This window comes from Typopeltis vanoorti, chromosome 6 (assembly GCF_054136105.1).
Source record: "Typopeltis vanoorti isolate ZY-2024b chromosome 6, IOZ_Tvanoo_1.0, whole genome shotgun sequence".
Classification (NCBI taxonomy): Eukaryota; Metazoa; Arthropoda; class Arachnida; order Uropygi; family Thelyphonidae; genus Typopeltis; species Typopeltis vanoorti.
The window spans coordinates 31,371,377-31,393,078 of record NC_143554.1 but is presented as its reverse complement, the minus strand read 5'-3'; the positions used below and the strand labels follow the sequence as shown (position 1 = coordinate 31,393,078).

At 36.4% G+C, this 21,702-nt stretch overlaps 1 protein-coding gene across 3 annotated transcripts in view; it reads right to left on the bottom strand.

The window, feature by feature from the left end:
* The window catches only part of LOC150105360 (transducin beta-like protein 3), a 324,945-nt gene that overhangs the window by 252,092 nt on the left and 51,151 nt on the right, over positions 1-21,702 (bottom strand). For 2 of the 3 annotated variants that reach the window (XR_016548482.1, XM_090394738.1), the window contains exon 3: positions 6,428-6,654. Coding sequence is in view for 2 of the 3 variants with exons in the window: in XM_090394738.1 (XP_090250864.1) it covers positions 6,428-6,654 (227 nt within the window). In the remaining variant the exon portion in view is untranslated. Of the gene's footprint in view, positions 1-6,427; positions 6,666-21,702 lie in introns of all 3 variants that reach the window. The other variant, XM_090394739.1, reaches the window with a different exon arrangement.

Sequence of the window (21,702 nt, the reverse complement as noted above, 5' to 3'; positions counted from 1 at the left end):
AGATGACATGTAATAATAATAATAAAATATCATGAATGCAGCAATCTATGAAATGCTTCTGCAAAAGCCAGAAATATCACAGTATATGCATTCCTCTTCTCAACTCCTCTTGTAACCAGATTACTTAAATAAGACTTCTTTAACAAATCCATACTGACCTCTATATAGAATCTCACCATCTATTCCTGGTATGTCCATCCATACCAGGAATAGATGGTGATGGTCCATCCACTCCCTGAAGTGCATTGTGCTTCAGGGAGCCAAAACAGTTGATGAAAAATCCAGATAATAACACACTTTCCCTTAAAACATGTGGTGAAATATTATTCTGTCCTATGAAAAATGATGAAAAATCCAGATAATAACACACTTTCCCTTAAAACATGTGGTGAAATATTATTCTGTCCTATGCTGACATCCAGAATATTTAATATTCCAAATACAACCATTTCATTCACTTGCATTTACTCACTTCATTCCTTTCCTTTAGGAATACAATGTTTCACCAAAATAAACACACTGATAATGTTATCGAATTCTACAAAGATATTTACATATCACCCAATCTTTTTTTTTTATTTTATTTTTTATGTTGCTCCCACCCATGAAGATTATTTGCAAACGTGTAGTACATTTTGGACAGTGAGTCGGCTAGGTTTTTTTTTTTTTCTATTTTTATAAATATATATTTTTTTATTTATTTTTTTTTTTTATAACTGTTGGGAATTTTCTTTGGCCCACAGTGCTAGTCTCCTCTTGCATTCCATCACCTCTTTCCTTAGTATACTTCCCACCTTCCTACTTTAAATCTTATGCTCCTCACCATAGACTGTCATATATCGTTTTCCATCTTCTCGCTTTTACCTTTAATATAACCGCTTCTTCATTTAATATTCCTGTTTCGTTGCCCCCTCTCCAATCAGCCATACTCCTCAAAATCTACTTAACCTCTTCACTACAGTACACTATCACTGCTGTTATCAAATATTTCTTAATTCAAGCATTACTGATTTCATTTCTTACCAATTCTTCCATACATGATATAGCTCATGCCTAGTTTTTAAGTCTATGTTAATCACCTGCATTGTAATTCTACATTAACCTCATTCTTCCCAAAACTTCCACATGCCTATTCAAGTGCTCCAAGTCAAGTCATTCCCAATGACCAAATTCAATGTTTTTGATCCTTGTGTTCCCTTCACCGCATGCTGCATGAGATAAATATTCAAGAATTCCAGAAATCCAATCCAATTCCCATATGATATGCTATGGCAATTCATCTTTCCAATTTATATTGACATTGCTGAAATCTCCCATTATAATTATTTGTTTTGCATTAACCGATTTCATTTTCCTAAACAGCTCAGGCCCATCACCTTCAAAATTTCCTACTCTGTCAGTGTCTGGTTTAAAACACACGCAAATCCCATCTAGGATGTTCTGTCCTGAAAAACAGCCCAAACACATGTAAGTTAACGGACATAATAGACCGGCCTTGTAGCCTTGGTTGCTTAGGCTATAATTTAAAAAAAAAAAAAAAAATCAACCCTAACCTAGAGCAACACTCTACTAGATATTCTGTAGCACTAATCTCCAATACAATCTCAGAGTCACTGATACTGATTTCCCTCTTATTCTCAACTATCAGCGAGTACAGCTTATCTGTTATCATAAATGACACTCACTCAGCCTGCTTCCATCCCCACCTCTTCCCATTCTCCCAAAATATGTTTACAAAGTGAAATCTCTAAGCCTGTTAGGATATCATCTGTCAACGATGCTTCACTAACACTAATAATCTTTGGACAAAATAAATCTATTTTTTTTAGGCTATAATTTTTTTTTTTTTTTTTACATTTGATGCTGTATGGTTACTGCCATATCTCACCGGGTTTTGGGAGAGTGAAGCCTTCTGCTAGAAGAAGTGGTAAGGTTACAGATGCCCTTTCCACACAGAGAGGATATCATCTGTCAATGATGCTTCACTAACACTAATAATCTTTGGACAAAATGAATCTATTTTTTTTAGGCTATAATTTTTTTTTTTTTTTTTTTTTTACATTTGATGCTGTATGGTTACTGCCATACCTCACCAGGTTTTGGGAGAGTGAAGCCTTCTGCTAGAAGAAGTGGTAAGGTCACAGATGCCCTTTCCACACAGAGTTAGTAAGACAATCACAAATATCCATGTCCATGGAAGGATTCGAACCCGCAGCCTCTTGGCTGGAGAGCAGATATGCTGACCACTCGACCAACCAGGCTGGCAATGAATCTATCAGCACTAGAAACCCCATTCTCCTTATTTTTAATAATCATAACACAATCAGAGTACGATGGCTAACATGATAATAAGATTACTTGTGACAGCATGAGTATTCTTAATCTCCACTCTGTCCTGCAACTTGCTACATAACCTCTTATTACAAATACCTGCATATCCAAATAAGAGGCCATTCTGATACCTTCAAACCAATCTAATGACTCAGTTAGGAGGTAGTGGAAAACTATTCCCTAACTCAACACAGACACTTTCAAAGTAAAACGATTTGCTCTGAAAACAACCACCTCTCCAATGCCTATGTCCCTTCCTGTTCAAATGTAGCCCATTCCTTGCATATAGCTCTGTTCTGTCTAAGTGTACCTCAGACATTTACATATTCCAAACCTCTCAATCTACACACTTTGATGTCATATCATTTATTATCACAGCTTGTCTCCTAACATTCTCCAATTCATACCAAGCCTCATTTACTTATTCTAAATTTACACACTCTTCTGCTACACAATTTTTACACAATCTCTAACACTGCTTTCAAATCCTTACCACCTGATTCATACAGCTATTTGCTGATGATACAAAGATAGGCAGTGTATTCAGGAATGAAATCGACATGCAGCACTTGCAAAATGATTTGAAGAATTGTAGAAATGATTAAAGAATTGTAGAAAATTTGAAGAAATGATTTGAAGAAAGGCCAGAATTGTGAGCATGTGAACATGGCTGCAGTTCAGTGTTAATAAATGTAACGTTATGCACTCTGATGTAATGGTGCACAATGGCATATCATACTGGTGGGAATATGCTAGAATAAACTTGTCGGGCTAGGGAATCTTGGAATTTTAGTAGATCAGAATTTGAAGTTCAAGGGACATATAGCAAAGAATGCAAATACAATCCAGATGATAACTGCAATCAATGCTGTCACAAACCTTGACACATAAGGATAAGGAAGTCATTTTGCCTCTTTACAAGGCTTTGACAAGACCTCATATGGACTACTGAGTGATCTTGTCTCCTGGTTTATGTGAAGATGCTGATACAATGGAGAGAGTGCAAAGGGAGAGTTTCAAAGATGGTATCAGAAATATGAAATACAGATTACGAAGAGATTGTTAATTTGTGGAATTCAGAAAACCGGAGGAGGAGTGATATGACTGAGACATAAACTTCTGAAAGGTAAAACAGCATACCAGAAGATGAAATTTTTCATTTTATGGAGGGTGGGGAGAGGACATCCATGGAAGGCAAGAATGAATGCAGTCAAGAAGGGGGGTGAGAACTAATTTTTCTCTCAGAGAGAGTGGTGTGTGATTGGAACAGCCTGCCTCTGGAGGTGGTGAGTGCAGGTAATGTGAATGAATTCAAGAAGCTGGTGTAGGTCATATGTGGCCTTCCTCAATGAATTACTGACTCTATGTAGGTCTCTCTTAATAATAATAATATATTTTAAAAAAAGTTTTTTTTTTTTTTTTTTTGGAAGGGAAGATCTCTTTGGCATAGGTTTTGGCTAATATATTTGCATAATCAATTAGTTGTGGATAAAATTAGTTCAGAAAGATATGCTTTAAGTACTTAATTTCTTGGTTTAGCCCTTGGGGGGGGTGGGGGGGGGGGGGGGTGGGGGGGGGGGGGGGTGGGGGGGGGGGGGGGTGGGGGGGGGGGGGGGTGGGGGGGGGGGGGGGTGGGGGGGGGGGGGGGTGGGGGGGGGGGGGGGTGGGGGGGGGGGGGGGTGGGGGGGGGGGGGGGTGGGGGGGGGGGGGGGTGGGGGGGGGGGGGGGTGGGGGGGGGGGGGGGTGGGGGGGGGGGGGGGTGGGGGGGGGGGGGGGTGGGGGGGGGGGGGGGTGGGGGGGGGGGGGGGTGGGGGGGGGGGGGGGTGGGGGGGGGGGGGGGTGGGGGGGGGGGGGGGTGGGGGGGGGGGGGGGTGGGGGGGGGGGGGGGTGGGGGGGGGGGGGGGTGGGGGGGGGGGGGGGTGGGGGGGGGGGGGGGTGGGGGGGGGGGGGGGTGGGGGGGGGGGGGGGTGGGGGGGGGGGGGGGTGGGGGGGGGGGGGGGTGGGGGGGGGGGGGGGTGGGGGGGGGGGGGGGTGGGGGGGGGGACGTGATTTTGCAAGTTGGCGATGAATTCATACATAGCCTTATTCCTTTTTCCCCCTTCAACACGAATCGAGTCTTCTTAGCACTGCTAGCTATGGTTCTCTCAACTGTAGGCAGACTATAGTTACAGATTTAAGAAAATTATTTTTACCGTATATTATCGCGTATAATACGAAAAATTTATGGTAAAAAATACTACTTAAAGTTAGGGGTTCACATTATATGCGGATCCTAAAAAATATAACATCTTATTAGACTTGCACACACAATATATACTACCTAATGCCAATGCAACCAAATCTACTTGACCCACTCTCATTCGGCGACCGAGCGCGCATCTTATCTGCGCATGTGCTCTCTGTCGCGGAATGATAGAGCACAGTGAGATAGACAGAGCAGAGCACAGTTAGGTATATTGGTTTAACCACAGTTCATTTTAAATATTATTTGTTAAACAAACCTAGCCTGAAAATGAGCCAACAGAAACATAAACGTTCATCTTTTGAGGCAGGATTTAAATTGCATGTCATGCAGTTTGCAGAAGAACATAATAACAGTGTTGCTATGAGAGAATTTGGTGTAGCAGAGAGTAATATTAGACTTTGGCGTAAGCAAAAAGACAGTCTTGAAAAAATCTCCAAAACGAAACGTGCCTATCGTGGAGATGTAGCATCCTTTCCAGAACTCAAAGAAGAAGAGCTAAATGAATGGATTTTGATGCAATGACAAGATGGCATTATAGTAACAAGAAATGCAATTCGTTTTTGAGCTCTACAACTCAAGAATGGTAAATTCAAGGACACACCAGGTATTTCATCTTTTCTTGCTTCGCCTGGGTGGTGCAACAGATTTATGGAATGCAAAGCATTAACATTACGACAACGAACAAAAATTGCGCAGAAGTTACCAAAGCAGCTTGAAGAAAAAGTGCAGCACTTCCATAAATTTATCATAAAATTACGGACGTGTCACGGATATGAACTTTCCCAAATTGGCAATATGGATGAGACGTCCATGTACTTTGATATGCCTGGGAATTGAACAGTAAACTCAGTTGGTGAAATGGGTGTCTTCATAAAAACAACGGGACATGAAAAAATGCATTTTACTATTGTTCTAGCATGCATGGCAGACGGAGAAATTTCCACCAGGTGTAATTGTTCGCACCAATCAGAAAAGTTGGCTGGATGAAGAAGGTGTACAATTGTGGCTGGATCAAGTATGGAACATACATCCAGGTAGCTTGTTACGTCAACAAAGCATGTTAGTCTGGGATATGTTCCGGGCGCATTTAACAGAGGCAAGCAAAGAGAAAGCACGTGAGCTATGTACAGATCTAGCAGTCATATCGGGTGGTCTAACTTCTGTTTTGCAGCCGCTTGATGTCAGCTTGAATAAGCCATTTAAAGATCACTTACGTGAAAAATGGAGAGAATGGATGTCATCTGGTTTGGTGAAGATGACAAAAGGTGGGAATTTTCAGAAGCCGGAGATCACCCTAGTCACCAGCTGGGTTAAAGAAGCATGGGATTCGATACCATCTGAAATGATTCAACGCTCATTTCTTAAATATGGAATAAGTAATTCAATGGATGGATCCGAAGATCACGTCATATACGAAAGCGAGGATGACTCACAGCAAATTGGAGAGCATGAAGACGATGACGACAACTGCTACACTGATGATGCAATCCCTACAGATGAATTTATAAATGAAATGTTTGACGACTCAAAAGATGAAGAAGAATTTAAAGGATTTTGACATTTTGTTTTAAAATAAATATTTCTTTCGTTAACTCGTATTGTATTTTGACATTTTGTTTTAAAATAAATATTTTTTTGTTAATTCGTCTTGTATTTTGACATTTTGTTTATTCTTTCGTCAATTCGTATTGTATTATTTATAATGTTATGGAACAAGATTAACAGATCGCATTATATGTGGACATGGCATTTTAGGGCTAGTTTTCAAACAAAATTTCTAGTTCGCATTATACGCGATAATATACGGTAATTACTTTAAATCCTTATCATAATATGCACAAAACTTTTTACCTTCTAGAGTTTCATTACAAACATCAGGCAGGGTATCTTCAATATTTTCATTTTTTTCAGAAATCACTACATTAATCCCATTATTATCATTACAGTTGTCTTTTATTTCTTCCTCTTCCAACCAACCTTTACTATTCCTACTGCATCCAGCACTTGCTTCCAACCTCATTCGTTTCCAGTCATTATCTCTGTTTTGTGTTTCTTCTACTTCTTCTTCAGCAACGGTTCTAAACAATAACTGAATTTTAATACAAAATTTTATCACTATTTATTAATATAATATTATTATATCATAAGACCTCAATGGAATAAAAAAACTCATCCTGGGAGGGCTCAACAACACACACACACACACACACACACACACACACACACACACACACACACACACAACTTATTAAACCATGCCATAAATGCATTCACTGTCTCCACAGATACATTCCAATCACGTGCTAATCATGAAAAGAAGAAAAAATCTATTCCTCACCTTGTCTCCTGCTCACACCCTCCTTACACAATTTCCAGGGATGACCTCCCCTATCTCACCCATGCTATGAAAAACTTCTTCCACATTGATCAGGTAATAACACCTTACCAGCTTATATGTCTAAATCATATCTCCCCATCTCTCTTCCTCCTCCTCCTCCTACCCACTAGACTATGTAAACTGCATTTCCACAATCATTCTTCATGCTCAACATACCCAACACTATAAACCACCTAATTCAATTTTTTCTGGATTCTTTCCCAGTGATTTCTTGAAATTTGCCTTTTAATCTTTATATTTCAATTCTTTCCATGATTCTGAAAACTAGATAAGCGAATCTGTTCACATAAATCCATGTGACCTGATCAGGGCTTTATGCAATTAAACCATAACCTCCTTACTCCTAAACATCAGTGTCCTCTACAAAAATTATCAAAATACATGGTACAGTCCTGACAATTTTAGCAATGTCCTCTAAACTTCAGGTCCTTATCCACTATCATAATAGCAAATATCAAATAATAGCAAATTGTTTATTATCAGACAGCCAATCTGAAGCACTAATCTATTATCCAACCATCTGCTCCAATTTAATGACAAGTTGTTAATTACCAACTGGTCACTGGCCTTTGGAAAATCTAAACATACCACTGCATATGTATCTCCCTTGTCTAATACATTTCACACCATGCTGTAATAAGTAAGCATACTGCAAAAACACGATGTTTCATTAGCAAACCCATACTGCCCATCAAAGGTGATGCTATTGTCAACTCAATTCTAGGTCTGTCTCCTTACTAACATCTCCAACACTTCAATCACAACTCCAGATGCACGCACACACAGGCCTATAATTCAAAGCAGAACAATTTTATCCTCTTTCCACTTCTTTAAAACTTGGGTCAATGTGAGACATGTTAAACAAGAAGTAAATCAAAGCAGTTGTAATTCCTCATAACACTCCCTCAAAATACACTGATATATCATTAAGTCCTACCATCTAATTAAAATTTATTTTCCTGAATTTCCCACATGCCTCCTGTTCACTGACCATCAGTACTTCGTCCTCCTCTCTTCCTACTAAACTCAAGCTTTTTCATGATGCTAATTCACAAGGATGAAATACCTTTATAAATTACTTAATGAATTTCTCAAGAATATATTTTCCACAGTAGTTATCTTTCTTTCTATCCTTTTCTATTCTATGAAATTCTATCCTTTTCCTCAACCAATATCAATATACAGTTGACCCTGAAGAATGTGGGTTTGAACTGTGCTGTTCCACTTATACACAGAGTTTTTTTTTTTTTGAATAAATATATTGGAAATTGTTTGGAGATTTGCGACAATTTAAAAAAATCAGAGACGAAAAACATAGCCTAGAAATATCAAAAAAATTAAGAAAAAGTTAGGTATGTCATGAATGCAGAAAATATATGTAGACACTAGTCTATTTTATCATTTACCACCATAAAGTATACACAGATCTATTATAAAAAGTTAAAATTTATCAAAACTTAAGCATACTAACACCTTACAGACCGTACATGGCCATTTGTAGTCAAGAGAAATGTACACAAACATAAAGATGCAGTATAAAATCATAACTGCATAAAATTAACTGCTATTAATTAGTTAATTGGTTAAATTAATTAGCATACAATAAAAATTTTATGATTCATTCACTAGTGTATAGGCTAGGCTATTGCGAAGCAATTGTATTGATTGCCCTAAGCTACCATAAAACAATCATACTGCTGTTTCTTCGTTATCAATGCATGAATCATTATACCTGTAAATAAATATGAATAATTTCTTTTTCACATTATCTTTTCATTTTTGATGTCTAGTGTTAGTAATACATATAACATTAATGTATTATATAATGTCTCACATCCATAAGTCAATGTTAGAAAAACAGCTACATCCAGAATTCTAAAATTTGTTCCTGTGGAGATAAATCCTTCCTTCCAGATTTTAAACAAATCTCTGACTGTTGATTTCACAACACATTTCTTCTGACATTTTCTGAACAGCAATTCTTCATATTAATAATGATCTCAGGTACCTGAATTTGCTGACTTCCTCAACTCTTCCTCCTTCAATTGCTAGGATTGAGCTGAAGTCCTCTGTTCTTACTGACCTAATTAACTTTGTCAAGAATTTGTCCTAGTTCTTCCTTGTCATTACAAAGGAGTACTGTATCATCAGTATACTTCAGATTACTGATCAATCTATCAATTATCCTAATTCCTGCCTTAAACTCATCCAATGCTATATTCATGATGTCCTCAGCATAGATACTAAACATGTAAGGAGAAAAGAGGTATCCTTGGCTAACTCCCTTTCCAACCTAAAGCTAATCAGTCAATCCAACACCTGTTCTTACTGCGGCTTCTTGCTTACTTATACAGTGATCTTGTACAGTATACTTGTAAAGTTAGATATCAATCTAATCATGTGTTAAGGAAAAACCCATTATTTCTTCACATATGCTGGATTAATTTACCTATATTTCCTTGTCACTACCTTGTACACCTCACACCATGCTGCCTCAAACTAGTTGCAGCTGTTCATCACCCCCCCCTCCACCATGCAGGACATAATGCCATTACTATAATCAACAGTGCTTCATTCCTTTCTGCTCTAACTTCATGAAATGCATCCTACCTCTATCTCAATCCAGTCAGGAGATGTCATCCTCATCCAACCATGTCTCATTTGCACTCAATTAATGCAACAATTTCCTTCCCCTTATTTCCGATACTTCTGGAATTCATGAACAAACATAGTAGTTTATTCTGAGTCATAAGTTCTACTGACATTACTTCTTACATGTGACTCCTCCACACCTCCCATTGGCCAATTCTTTTCTTGATCAGCTTATCCAATAACTTCCTCCAGATTCAAACACTCTAACTGCAGGCCATTCCAATCATTTCTTGTCTGCACATGCATTGTCTCTGTCCACCCTGATCCCCCCCCCTTCCATTTCCTTGTCTGTCGTGTGATTCTGTTCTCATTCTCCTCAATCACAGCTACTCACTTCTCAATTCACAAATGCTCCATCATTCTTTTCCCACTTTACCTCTCCTGTTGTTTCACATCACCTCTTACTTCTATGCACTGTAGTCATTACTATTACTGCAGCAAGTCTCTCCAGTTGATTCGTCAAAACCATTTAATGCAGTAAGTCACTCTTATACAGTTCAATCCATCTCTCAAATTCATGTCACATTCACAAACTGTACTCCTTTCTCCTCACACAACTCTGCTAAAATACTCTATATGATCTTTGATCGTTTCAGCTCATCGCGGTCCTACCTGGATAACACACTGACTATCTTTCCCACCACAGTGTTAGCTTTTACTCTCCTCAACACCCTCTTAACATCACTCTCATATTATCCTTGTTCCTAACCAAATCATTTGTTCTTACCACCACCACTTTTTGCTCATTTATTCCTCATCATTTCCAATGCCTCAATTATGCTGCTCATTACGTCCATGAAAAAAAAAAAAAAAAACTTTGAGCACCTTCTTATTCACCACACCTCTGATAATCGTGCCCATACAACATCACTCTCAAATTCTTTCTTACACCTCCTTCACACAGTCATCTTTCATTACATTCTTCATTACTACTTCATGGATATCTACAGTTCTCATTTCTTTCTGCATATGCTTCATCTTTTGACCCATCTTCACGAGCCCATCTTTTTTTTTTTTTTTTTAATCACTCACTATCTTGTCATTTATACTTCCCTTCTCACTATCAGTCTTGCTCACTATCTTTCCATCAGTCACATATGGTCATATATGCTATCTTATCAACAGTTGCGTCTCTTTCTCACTATCAGCCTCATATACTCCTTATCATCATTTGCATTCTCTTTCTTACTATCATTCTCACTTGCTTTCATACCTACACTCACAGTCTCTGGTTCTCCCTTCTGCCTACTACCACTCACATACTTATGCTGCACACTACCTTTCACCAACATCACTAACTCCACATTCTCTACTCTGACTCAAGTCTCATAGTATATTAGCATGTCACACTTCCTGCATACTAATATTCTCTTATTCAACTTTAAACATCCTCAACATTGTCACAAGCATATATTTTAAAATAAATTTTATGGCAATAAAAGTCATGGCAATATCATTCTTAAAAACTGCACACTACTCACATTATTCATCTTTTGTGCCAATCTATGTAGTGACCTCACTCTCACAGCCATCTGGCCTCAAAACAATGAATAAAGAAACACACAGAAATTAACCAATAAAGAACATAAAACCTAACTGAGCACACAACATATCAATCTTAAATAATAATAATATTATTATCAATTCATGAACTCTGTCCAATAACTACAAGAAACAACCTTTCATCACACAAACGAACATTCTCCACTAGGTCCACGAGCAACCCAGTCGATGTGGTTCCCCACAGTAACAAAAGAAGAACTATCACTGGCAACTCAACAAATTAACCCTAACAAAGGACCAGGGATGACGGAATCAGACCATCAAGAAACACTCAACCAACCTATGTCCAGTTATACAAAAACTGTTAAATAAAATCTTAGAAACGGGACACATACCTGAAACACTAAAGTCTGCATTAATCACACCCATACATAAACATGGAAAAAGAAACATTATGAGTAATTACAGACCCATCGACATGTTGTCTGTAATCAACCAAATTATGGAGCGCATAGTGCATTGCAAACTCTCCACATACGTTAAAAAATTTCAAATCATACCCAAAACACAATATGGCTTTCAAAAAAATAAAGGAACTGCAACACTCCTGAAAGATTTCACAGACCTAATAAATGTGGCATTGGATAAAAACAGAATAACATTAGTCGTATTCATTGACCTAACAAAAGCATTTGACACACTAACACATAAAACCTTGTTAACGAAACTTACCCATATCGGAATTGAAGGTCGTCTACTCCAGTGGTTTAAAGCATACATGAAAAACAGGAAGCACATCACACGTATAGGATCAGTATACAGCAAAGAGGTACCGGTACCCTGCAGAGTACTGCAAGGAGCTGTCCTATCTCCCATTCTATTTAACATATACACACACATGACATAAGCCATCTTTCCTTAACAAGTAAAATCTTCCAGTATCCAGACGACGCGGCCATAGTATCCATTCACAACAATGCAAATATCGCTTACACAAATATGCAACACGACATCAATCAAATCACTAACTGGTTAACCGAAAATTGCATATATGTAAACCCTGGGAAAACAAAGCTAATGATATTCAAAAATCCCCAAACCCTGCTCATAGAAACTAAATATCTCACTATCCGACATTCACCCTCCTATACACAAAGTGCTGAACCTAAAACCACAATCATCACACAGGTGAAAACAACACGCTATCTCAGACTTCACTTCGATGCTGATCAAAGTTGGAATAGCCATATAAACTACCTACACACCATGCTTAGGATAATAGCAAGCAAACTATACCGATTAAAAGACATAGCCCCGACACATATAAAAATACTAATCTATAAAGCATTATGTGAAAACATTTTAAGATATGCAATCACATCATATGCATTCTGCACAGACTACAGACTTAACACGAGTGGACAGACTTCATCACTTCATCACTATAGCAAGTCGGGCCTAGCAGACCATGCTCTGGATACCCCTGCACACAAGATCAACTGGAAGAACACAAAAGTACTGCACAGAAACTCTTACAAGTGGGAGAGATTGTTCTTAGAGGCAACAGAAGCCCTGAAACACATTCCAAATCTCAACAAATATGGCTGTATAAATTTGCCTAAAATCTGGGAGACAGTCATCTTAAGAAAAAACTAGTACCAGTTTTTTCTCTGTTTAGGACTCTAGTCTTAAGTGATAGCTGCAATTTTTTTTTTTTTTTTTTTCAGATAGAGGACGCCAAAATCAGGACTCTAGTCTTTGTGTTGCTGCTACAATTTTGTTTAACTAGTCCGCTGATTACACCATGTTGTTATAGTCTCGCGTATTGTGACAAACTGTGTTTTGTGCTCTGAAGATGCTGGTTATATCACCAGCGAAATATCAGCAATAAGTTAATAAATTATTTACTTATTTTTCTGTGTTCTAATTTATACTGTTAAGAAATAAACAACATACAGACTTAACAGGTTACAATGGGTTGCAAGATAAAATGGTAAAACTGATATTCTGGGAACAACCCACACTTATGCAGGCAGGACGAACAGAACACAAAATATTTGTGAAACACTTATGCGACTACACAGTCATGTTAAAACATTACTACAGCCCAACCTATAGAGTAACCAGAACAACATACTAGATAACAAGCCCAGAGTCAACAAACTACATAATATATAAGTACAACAATCACTACGGCAAAGCCAACCGAAACTTCAACATACCTGACATGATAAACAAACTGCCGTTCAATGACAGAAACCTTGGGACATACAGAGAGCTGAAACAGGCGCTATATAATTATTATAGCGAGAATGAAAATTAGAGAAATTCCTGTTTCTCTCTCTCACACACATACAAGACCTATGACAAATCCCTCTCAAAAAACACCACTACAAGGACACAAACAAACACACCATGTCCAAATCCAACCCTACTTGCAAAAAAAAAGTTAAACTGCGTAATAGTAGTTGAAGCCTTCCAAGGACGTACGAACAAACAATAAAATCAACACCTGGCTTGAGACCAGTATAGATACATAACCACGAAACCACCGCCATCTATTATCTTCGTCAGATAAGCTCTGCAAAGCTTCCAGGAAGAAATCAGAAATGCCTCCCAAATTATTATATTAGTTATTTGCTTAAAAAAATAAAAATAAAAAAAATAAAAAAATTCTGTATATTCATCACTGTTAATATTAGAACATGTGTTGTAAATGCATAATACAGAGGCAAAGAGCGTTATTAAAATTATTAACTGAAATCCGATGTAGAAAAATTTTGTAAAATTATACTCAAGATAACTATTGTACATATATGTGTAAATATTCTAGCAATGAATAAAAATATTTACTTAAAAAAAAAACAAAAAATCTGTATAATCAGCACCGTAAATATTAGAACATGTGTTGTAAATGCATAATACAAAGGCAAAGAGTGTTATTAAAGTTATTAACTGAAATCCAATGTAGAAAAATTTTGTAAAATTATACTCATGATAACTATTGTACATATATGTGTAAATATTCAAGCAATGAATAAAAATATTATTTACTTAAAAAAATTATTATTATTATTAGCAACTGACAAAAAAATTTTTTTTTTTTTTTAATTATTAGAACCTCCATAGCTCAGTCAATATAGATGAAGCCATTTGGTTGGAAAGACTTGGTTCTGATTCCCGTCCATGTTATCTGGTCTCTGTCAACTAAAGTTGAGTTAGCTGGTCTCATATGGAGGTAGAGAGATTTTTCACCTCGAAACTTGGGTTTTTCATCCCTCAGAACAGGCAAACCGACCCATGAACACACGCGCACACACACACAGATTTAGTCATAAATACATAAACCCTCATTAAGAGGGCTCAATCAGTCCAAAGAGGCGGATGAGGAAAAGGGGAACACCATATGAATAAATTTTTAAAAATTTATTATTATCTGAGACTTCCGGGGAGTCAAGGACTCAATGAGGGAAGCTACCCATCACCCACAGCAGCTGTCATACCCTCCTTTAAACTCATTCATACTAGATGCACTCACTACATCAACAAGCAAACTATTCCACTCATGCACTGCTCTGTGAAAGTAAAATCAAGCTGTTAACTGTTTCTTAATCACGAACAACTTTATTTCAATGGAATCCACCATGTTATCTACCCAGTTGTCATTTAGCAAAAAATTTCATCAGACAATATATTGCAACAATAAATTAAAAATGCCAAGAAATTAGATTCTTGGTTTCATCCTTCATCCAAGTGTAAGCAAACAAAGTTTGTGTATGAAGTCACTTCACAACTGGGCTACTTGTATATAGAGGCAAATGGCTTCACATCAATTACCTGGGTATCCCATAATGCTATGCACATATCCTTGCAGACATAATGTATGCACTATGGGAAGAGCAAGTACCCAGACCAGTTTCGACCTTTATTGAGGTCTTGTGAGTGGAAGCCAGACCCAGAAGTGATACCAAGGTTGAAGTAATGCAAAAATCATATTTCCATACACAAGTAGCCAAAAGGTGTCACAACTTATACCCTCTAATATTAGAGACATCTCTAATACTCTGGATTAGAGATAGATGTTGAAAGCTTTTTCACTTGTTTATATACTATAAATTAAAGATGCCAAGAAATTATATTTTTAGTTTCATCCTTTATCCAAGTGTAAGTCACAAATTTTGTTTGTGACTTCATGCACAAACTTCTGGCTACTTTTGGATTTTATGGCTACTTATATATGGAAATATGACTTCTGCACTACTTTAACCTTGATATCACTTCTGGGTATGGTTGCCACTGATGAGACCCCCGTGAAGGTCAAAACCAGTCTGGGTAGCAGCCCTTCCCATAGTGCACAGCATTATGCATGTCTGCAAGGATATGTATGTTGCATTATGGGATACTAAGGCAACTGATATGAAGTCATTAGCCTCTATATACAAGTAGCCCAGTTGTGAAGTGACTTCACGTGCAAACTTTGTGAAAGAATTGAACCAAGAATATAATTTCCTGGCATGTTTAATTTATAGTATAACCAAGTAAAAAAACTTTCACCATATCGTAACACCTATTCAGAAGTTTATAGACTTCTATCATATCACTTAATGAATATATATTTTACCTTATCTTATTGCAGTCCTTAAAACTACTATCTTCAACTTACTAATGCCAGCTTCATATAATTTAATAACACTGAATAGCAAAGAAGTTTTTTTTTTTCACAAACAAAAACAGAAATGAAAAAAAAATAATAAAAAAACTATTCTGTTGAATAGAATAATAAAACTGTCTGATGAAAGATCAAGCTGAATCAGATAAAAGAAATCACTATCACCACAAAAGCTGTTTGTCTAGTCATTACATTTTCAGAAAACAGTTGTGCCTACCTGCAAAGAAATGAGCAAGTTATAATAAAGATAGGTAACTCATATTATTATTATTATTAAGAGACCTCCAAGGAGTCAGATAGACTCATTGAAGAAGGCCACATACTACCAAATCCAGCTGTCATATCTGTTCTTAAATTCATTCACACCACTTGCAAACACAACATCCAGTGGCAATCCAGTTCAATTACGAATAACTCTATAAGAGAAAAATCGAGAGAATGATAGAGAATAACCACAGAAACCAGGAGAGACTAGACTAGACCCATGTACAATAGTCCATGTGATGTCTTATAAAGGCCTTGTAAAGAGGCAAAATGACTTCTTTATCTTTACATGTCAAGGAGTGTCTCAGCACTGCAATTATCCTTTGAGTTGTATATGCAATCTTTGCTATAAGGCCTTTGAACTTTCCATCTACTAAAACTCAAGATCCCTAGCCTGATCAGTTTTTTGTTGCATCAGCCCACCAATATAATATGGCACTGGATATCTCATCACACCAGAGTACATGACTTTACATTTATCAACACTGAAATGATAGCCATTTTCACATGCCCAGCATCATTTCTAGCCTATTCAAATCATTCTGAAAGTACTGCATATCATCATAGACCTCCTGAATACCCTGCCTATCTTTGCATCATCAGCAAATAGCTGTATGTCTATGTCAAATCCATCCCAATGTCATTAACATATGGACTGAAGGAATGATCTCTGTGGAAACTTCACTGGTTAGCTTAAATGTTGCATTGCACACTCACATAACCCATAAACCACTTTTTTCATATCTTAAGAATCCATGCCAATATTTTATAATCCAATCCCATATTCTCCAATTTAATGCAAGTTTTCCATGCTATATTCTGTCAAAGGCCTTAGCAAATTTCAAAAGCATCATGGGGTATCCATTCCCCTTGTCTAACTTAACGGTAACATCATTATAGAATGTGAACAAGTTGCTCAAACATGACCTTTCCTTAGTAAGCCCATGCTGTTCATTGCAAAGTAGAGATTCTCTATAAATCCATTTATGAATGTGAGCCCTGACCAACTTTTTCAAAATCTTCAACACCACTCCAAAGATACTGACAGGTCAATAGTTGGATATATCAGTCTTTGCACCACCCTCAGGCAATGAGATATCCATGCATTCTTTCCACTCCTGTGGAATATTCCCTGTTCTAAGACTCAAATTATATAATCTGGTCAAAGGAATAGCCATTATCAGCTAAAAACTCCCTTTAGCATCTGTGCTGATATCCCATTAGTCCCCATTAACAAATCTTATTCATATTATGAAACAGCTGTAGTACCACCTCCTCCTCCTCATGCACTTGAGTTTCTTCATTGAGTGAAGAGGAGTGAGCTCAATGTTGCAAACGCCATATTGATGGCTTTTAGCAAAATGGGCACTCATAAGGTGAACAATCTCTCCTGCATCAATCACCTGCACATTATGTGCATTCAGTAGAGTTATTCTTTCATATTCATTCTTTCTTTTACTTGCAACATGATGATAGTTGTGACTCTTCTGGCCTGTTCGTTATAATTTTCATAACTGGCATCATTCTTATGCATATATTATTCCCTCCACATAATCTTTTTCTTATGTATCTCTTGCTTAATAAGATTAAGAATGCAGACCCATTTCATTCCTACTCTATTTATTCTTCGAACTCTAGGGACACATTCCAATATTGCAGCATTTAAGTATTTTTTAAACACTTCCCATGCAATGTCAATATTCTTCCCATCCAACAACTGATACCATGGTGCAAAATGCAGCATACTCCTCATTTGGTCATAATTTCCTGCTTTGTAGTTCAGCATGTAACCTTTTCTGAATGGAACATTCGTGAATTTAGCCATTTCCCAATCAGTATGGCATGATCACTGTCACCAGTTGGAGGCAGAATAGTTACATCTCTAATTGAACCCCCCCCCCGACACTATAATCATATCCAACACTCTTCGACATTGAGTTCCTTAACTGTTAATTTTAAGGAAAGAACAAAGTACATTATTATATTAACCAAATAACTTTAATTAATACTTCCAATATTTCGGTTATGTTACATTACCATCCTCAGGGACCATAAAAATTAATGAAATGTGCACGCAGGCATTAACACTGAGCAAAAATAGTTGAAGAAACAACTGAAGTCAGTCCTAGAGTCCCACCTAGTGGACCAAACTGGGTATTAATCTTGGCTATTTGGGCTGATGTTCTAAGAATGCAAGCCTCCCATATTTGGGATAGTCTCATGCATCCAAATTTATTGAGGTTTGGGGAGTCTGTCTTACTATGGCCAAACAGGCAGGACTGCTAATATCAGAATATCTGAACATAAGAATTATATCTGCTTCCACCGTTATAGCTACTCAGGACTTGTTGACCATGCCTTGGACACCTGCCATAAAATACGTTGGAAGAAATCTTCCTTACTACACCGCAGCAAGTTTAAATATGAGAGATTATTCTAAAAATCAGTCTCAGCCTTAAAAAACTCCCCAAACCTCAATAAATTTGGATGCATGAGACTAACCCAAATATGGGAGGCTTGCATTCTTAGAACATCAGCCCAAAGAGCCAAGATTAATACCCAATTTGGCCCACTAGGTGGTGTAAAAATAATCATATTATAAATTCTGAATATTTTTACGTATTAATATTGCTTGTTAGTTTTTGTTTTCATACACGCAGTGTCTGCACTTGTGATGTGCTCGTTATGAAAATATTATGTTAGAAGTAATATGTAAAAAAAAAAGTAAAAATATTGAAGTACTTACTTAATTGATTATTTGTATTATTTATAAGAAAGTTTGTTGTATTTTTTAATGTTGAATTTTGTGTTTGTGAAAGACTTTCTTCAGCGCTGGTGGATACAGCGAGTCAGCCATATTATTACAATGCGTAGTTTCTGACGTTATTGAAGTGTGCATGCTCCCGGAGTGAACTTGATGTTTGATTGACAGCTGACAAGAAAGCGTTGCGTATCCAAGTTACAGTGGTAAACAAGAGAGCGTTCGGAAAGTTTTTTAGAACACTGGCCGAGGAATATTCAAGTTGGGAGGAACTTGATTTTTTGTGTGCGGCAGTCAAAAGGGAATTTCATATTGTATTCCGAAAAAGGAATAGTGGAAATAATATGTTTCAAGAAGGAATAAGTAAAGAAAAGGGAAATCTTGAAACTAAGTTTTTATAAACTGGCCAAGATATATTCAAGTAGGAAGGAACTTGATTTTGTTTTGTGTGAGGCAGTAAAAAGGAATTTTAAAGGGATCCTAAAAAATGAAGTACAGAACCTTGTAACTTCTGGATAGAGCCTTAACAGGAAGAGAATAAGACTATGAACATTTTTTTTTGTGATTGTGAAGGAAAAAGTGTTTTGTCTTAAGAGTAAGTTTGTATTTTTTAAATAAGGCCTTGGATCCATTTAATCTGTAGTTGTAGTTATGTATTTTTACTAGAAGTGTATATATGTTGTTTTAAGTTTTATTAAATGTGTTTATTTTGTACTTGGTATTGAGTCAATGATTAGTTGGATTCTGAAAGAGTGAGTTAAAGTCATTGCACCAATTGGAGTGAACTCTTTGTGCAAATATAATAACATATAGGGACACTCGGAGTCAATAATAAAAATAATTGTTAGTAAATGAAATATTATTTATAATACACATTATAAATAACTAATGGCGCAGCCTATATAGGATAAATCATTAAATATTAACAATGGCACATATTATAGGATAATTCATTAAATATTAACAATGGCGCAGTCGCCTACAGGATAAATAAATTCATTAAATATTAACAATGGCGCAGTCGACTACAGGATAATTGGTTATGACTAAACTATTTTAGAATCCAAAAGGCAAATCTTGACTCAAATAAAAAAAAAAAAAATGACTACAGAAAATAGTAATATTAGTAGTAAAGTTCCTTCGGTTAATGATGAAGAATTTTTTAGGTTAATAAATCCAACCTTAGTAATACCTTCTTTCTCAGGTGATAGTAGTGAAAGCATAGAAACATTTTTTAGGTATGCAGAAAAAATTAAAGATTTAGGAAATTGGTCAGATTTTCACTTGTTAATTATACTTCGTAATAAATTGTTGGGAAAAGCCAAAACATTTTTAAATACATCTCCTTTACTACGAGATACTGACAATTATGCAACCTTTAAAAGTTTGCTAATATCAGAATTTTCAAATGTAAGAGAATTAGGGCCTAACATTTGGAAGATTCAACAGTGTATCCAAGGTAATAAGGAATCTGTTTCTGAATATTATCATAGATTGTGGACCATTGCTCATGGATTTAATATTTCATCTGAAGAGAAACTCTTTAGAATGGTTGCTCTTTAATCAATTTAGGCTTGGCCTCAACGATAATTTAAAAGAAACAGCGTATAAGAAAAAAGTTAAAAACCTTGAACAATGTTTTGAGCTTGTTAAAGAAAAGGAAGAAAGATTAAGAGATATTTTTCATTCCTCAAGCAATAAGCAAGTAAATTGTTTTCAGCATAATCAAACTCATTCTTCTAGCATTGTGGGTACTGATAAAATGAGAGAAGAAAAGCTTCAAAAGGGTAAAACTGAAAATAAAAAGAAAAAGTCTAAGGAAACTTCTGTGAATTTTACTAAAGATATTCCAGAATCTGATTCCAGGGTAAAATTACATGATTTGGAAAAATATGAGGAACTGAAAACATTTCTGAGTGAAGAAATAGAAAGACAACAGAGACCCATAGTACAAGGACAGGAACTTCTATTTAAGATGATGTCGGATTTAACATTATCCAAAAATCTTACAGATAATCAATCTTTTTCTTGTAAATCTGATAGCATTAACAGGAATAAAGCATCTCATAGGAGATACATTCCAAAATGTTTTAGATGCAATAAACAGGGTCATTTTGCTAAAGATTGTTATGTTAGAGATAGATCTTGTTTTCAAAATAAGAAATCAGAGAATAAAAGTAAATCTGGAATTAGTTATTATTCCAATATTATACTGGCAAGGACAGAAATGTCAAACTATTCACTAAACATGGGTAAAGCCAAAGACAGCTATAACCATAAAAGAAAGTTTGATGTAGCATTAGCTCCTTATGCTAATGAAAGTAATCCTTTAACAGTATTACAAGGATTTATTGAAGATGTACCTTGTGAAATCTTACTTGACACAGGTGCACACATTTCACTCATTTCTTATAGCTTATTTAACAAAATTAAATCTCTAATTCCAAATGATATTTCAGTTTTAAGCAATCCAATTAAGTTAAAAGGAATATTTGAATCTGAAATTTCAGCTTATAAGCAAATCAATGTCTTTATTTCAATTCCTTGTTTTCCATTGAAAGTTTCTCATTCATTAATTGTTCTTCCAGAATCTTCAAATCCAAATGTACAAATAATATTTGGAATTGATTTTCTGAAACGTCATGGGTTTGTGTGTAATTTTGTTGAAAATACAGTATCATTGTGTGGAATAGAATGCCGTTTGGATAGGAAATCAGGTGACAGTGGAAAATTAGAGCAGTCTCCTGAAGTTTTTCTAGATACTAGTGATAGTGATCAAGTATTTAATATTGAAACTCTAAAGAATAAGGATCCTAGTATACAAATTTGGGAAAAGGATAAGATTATCCAAGCTCAGAAGGATGATCTCATACTAAAAA